Source organism: Sprattus sprattus (assembly GCF_963457725.1).
Source record: "Sprattus sprattus genome assembly, chromosome: 7".
In the NCBI taxonomy this organism is placed as follows: Eukaryota; Metazoa; Chordata; class Actinopteri; order Clupeiformes; family Clupeidae; genus Sprattus; species Sprattus sprattus.
Window position 1 is genome coordinate 16,368,091 of NC_137926.1, and position 2,500 is coordinate 16,370,590.

Consider the following 2,500-nt stretch of genomic DNA (forward strand, 5'->3'; position numbering starts at 1 on the left):
GTTCATTGGCTTTTCATTTCTAACTATCCACAGATGTAAAGAGCGTGATCTGGAACTCAAGTGCTCAGGTGTCAGGATTATGTTGCATTCAAATGAGAAGTTCTCAATTTAAATTGTAAATATAAAAACCTCTCAGGGAGCAATTTATAGGAATCACTGCAATGAAAGAACCCACTTTCCTTTGACAGTGGCGTCAACAGTGCAGATTGAGGTAAGATGTTCGGAAACTCACCTGCCAACCAGTCCTTTCCCTGAGTCCCTCTTCCTGACTGAGATTGGACACACGTTGTTTAAAGTTATATCAGATCCTGACTGAATAGGATTTAGAAGATCACCTCTTCTCTTTGAAGTCTAAAGCCTGGGGCAGTGACAAAAGCCTGGAGTTACTGATGGATGCCTAAAAGTCAGATGAATCTTGGCAAACAGGCATCCAGCAAGTGCTCTGAATAAGTATGGCTAGCTTTCATAGCACTCTACTCCCTCGTAAACCTGCTTTACAATTTCAATGCTATTGTGCTTAGCAATTGTATTATATGCAGGGTTTTACCAGTTTTTTTGTCATTTCTATAATACTCATTTTGTTGGTATATGGCAATGTGAAAGACTGGCAAGCTCACCTTTCATTCCCACTTGCCATTTGGGCTATTCACTAGCTTTGTGCTCTGGGTTAGAGAGCCTGCTAATCAGCTTTTTGCCCAGATATTGCAAACAAAATGCAATAAATATTCTTGCGTAAAAGGCACGTATCAGTAAGAGGGGGCTATTTCTGTAGGACTCTGAGGCTGCGGCAAGGTCAGAAGAAAGCCCCGGTGACGCTCAGGAGCTCAGGGTGTCGGAGGGTCATAAACAAAGCAGGCAGTTCGTGGTGTCGACCTACTCGTCCTGGCAGAAACTCACTGGGAGTGTAATCAGAGAATGAAGAGAGAGAGAGAGAGAAAGAGAGAGATAGAGAGAGAGAGAGAGAGAGAGAGAGAGAGAGAGGGGTGTCTATAAAACGACTCCTGTGTCGCTCTGCTCGGCGTGCCACTCGCCTCTTCCATTTGAATCCCCTTCTATCTGACTCCTCTTCTCTATTTGTAGCGCAGAGGCGAAAGGCCTGTCAATGGCTCTGTCAGTGGTGAATGTGGTGAAGCCCCCCTAACCCCTCCTCCCCACCACCACCATCACCCCTGAACTTTGATTAACTCAGATACGCTTCCTTTGCCACGTTTGCTTCAGTGGACTTTGTGTGATTATTACCAGAAGGTGCTGCTCTCTGTGTAATAAACATTTCTGGCCATGTTCAGCGAAAAATACTGCCTCCCCATGCGTGTGATGATTATCTTTTGGCAAGAAGAAACAAATCTGTTTCCCTTGACTACATCCAGCAGTTCCTGCTCACTATAGTCATTGTGATGTTTACCCAGTGTAGTAGCCTATGAATTAGGAATGAAATGCCCAGAGGTGAACCTCAGGCATCCACTGACATTGTCATAAACATGCACTAATCATGATGTGGCGTCATGGCTTCTTGTTAGATTGTGAGACTCGTTCTGTATATTGTATTGCAACAACCGGAAAGTGAAAAGTTGTGTTTGTCTTCTTTTGAAAAGTTGTGTTTACCACTAAAGCGAGAAAACAAACAAATGTTACGTGACCCGTAGTCTCATGGGGCGAGACATTACTTAAGCACTTTGTGACAGGAGTTCCCTTCTCAAATTTTAAAACACTGTGTTGTTGAGTTTAGGGAGCTGATGGTGAAAATATCAACTTTCTTTCTCAAAACCACCCAAACGTGACAGTCAACTTAGCAGTTTTAAATTTCTTCACCACTCAGAACTTTTTTCACAAGGAGAGCACATGGTTCAGAATATACTTAACACATCCTAATCAATCCCTCCTACATTTATAATTCCCCTAAGGTGGTGCACACTCAGAGACTAAAAGACATATAACCCCTGTTCTCTGTCTGTCTTTCTCTCTCTCTCTTTCTCTCTCTCCCTGTGTGTGTGTGTGTGTGTCTCTCTCCTGCTCTCTGTGTGTGTGTGTGTGTGGATGCCAGACCACAGGATTGGTGTGAAGGCAGAAAAGGCGGAGGCCGTACTGCTGATGCTTGGGTTGCTCCGTCAGAACCTGAAGGATGCAAAGAGAGCTGCTGCCTGTCTGTGGGTGCTCCAGGTATTCTGTACCTCAGGTAACATACCTGCCCCTCAGATACAGTAACGTACAGTACCAGTCAAAAGTTTGGACACACCTTTAATTTCTTTGAGAAGTGTTTTCTTTACTTTTATAATTTTCTACATTGTAGATTATTACCGAAAACATTTAAACTACAAAAGAACACATATGTAATGATGTTCTAAACAAAAATAGTGTTATCTACCATGATTAAAGTAAAGTAAAAAAACTTCTCAAAAAATTGGAAGGTGTGTCCAAACTTTTGACTGGTACTGTACATGCCCTGCACATAACATACCTGCTCTTCATATAACATACCTCTCCCTCAGGTAATTTAGCCGTT

At 42.8% G+C, this 2,500-nt stretch overlaps 1 protein-coding gene across 1 annotated transcript in view; it reads left to right on the forward strand.

Annotated features, from left to right (window-relative positions):
* Nucleotides 1-2,500, forward strand: part of agbl1 (AGBL carboxypeptidase 1) — a 113,729-nt gene that overhangs the window by 24,911 nt on the left and 86,318 nt on the right. The window contains exon 5 of the mRNA XM_080841868.1: nt 2,042-2,173. Coding sequence (XP_080697994.1) covers nt 2,042-2,173 — 132 coding nt within the window. The remainder of the gene's footprint in view (nt 1-2,041; nt 2,174-2,500) is intronic.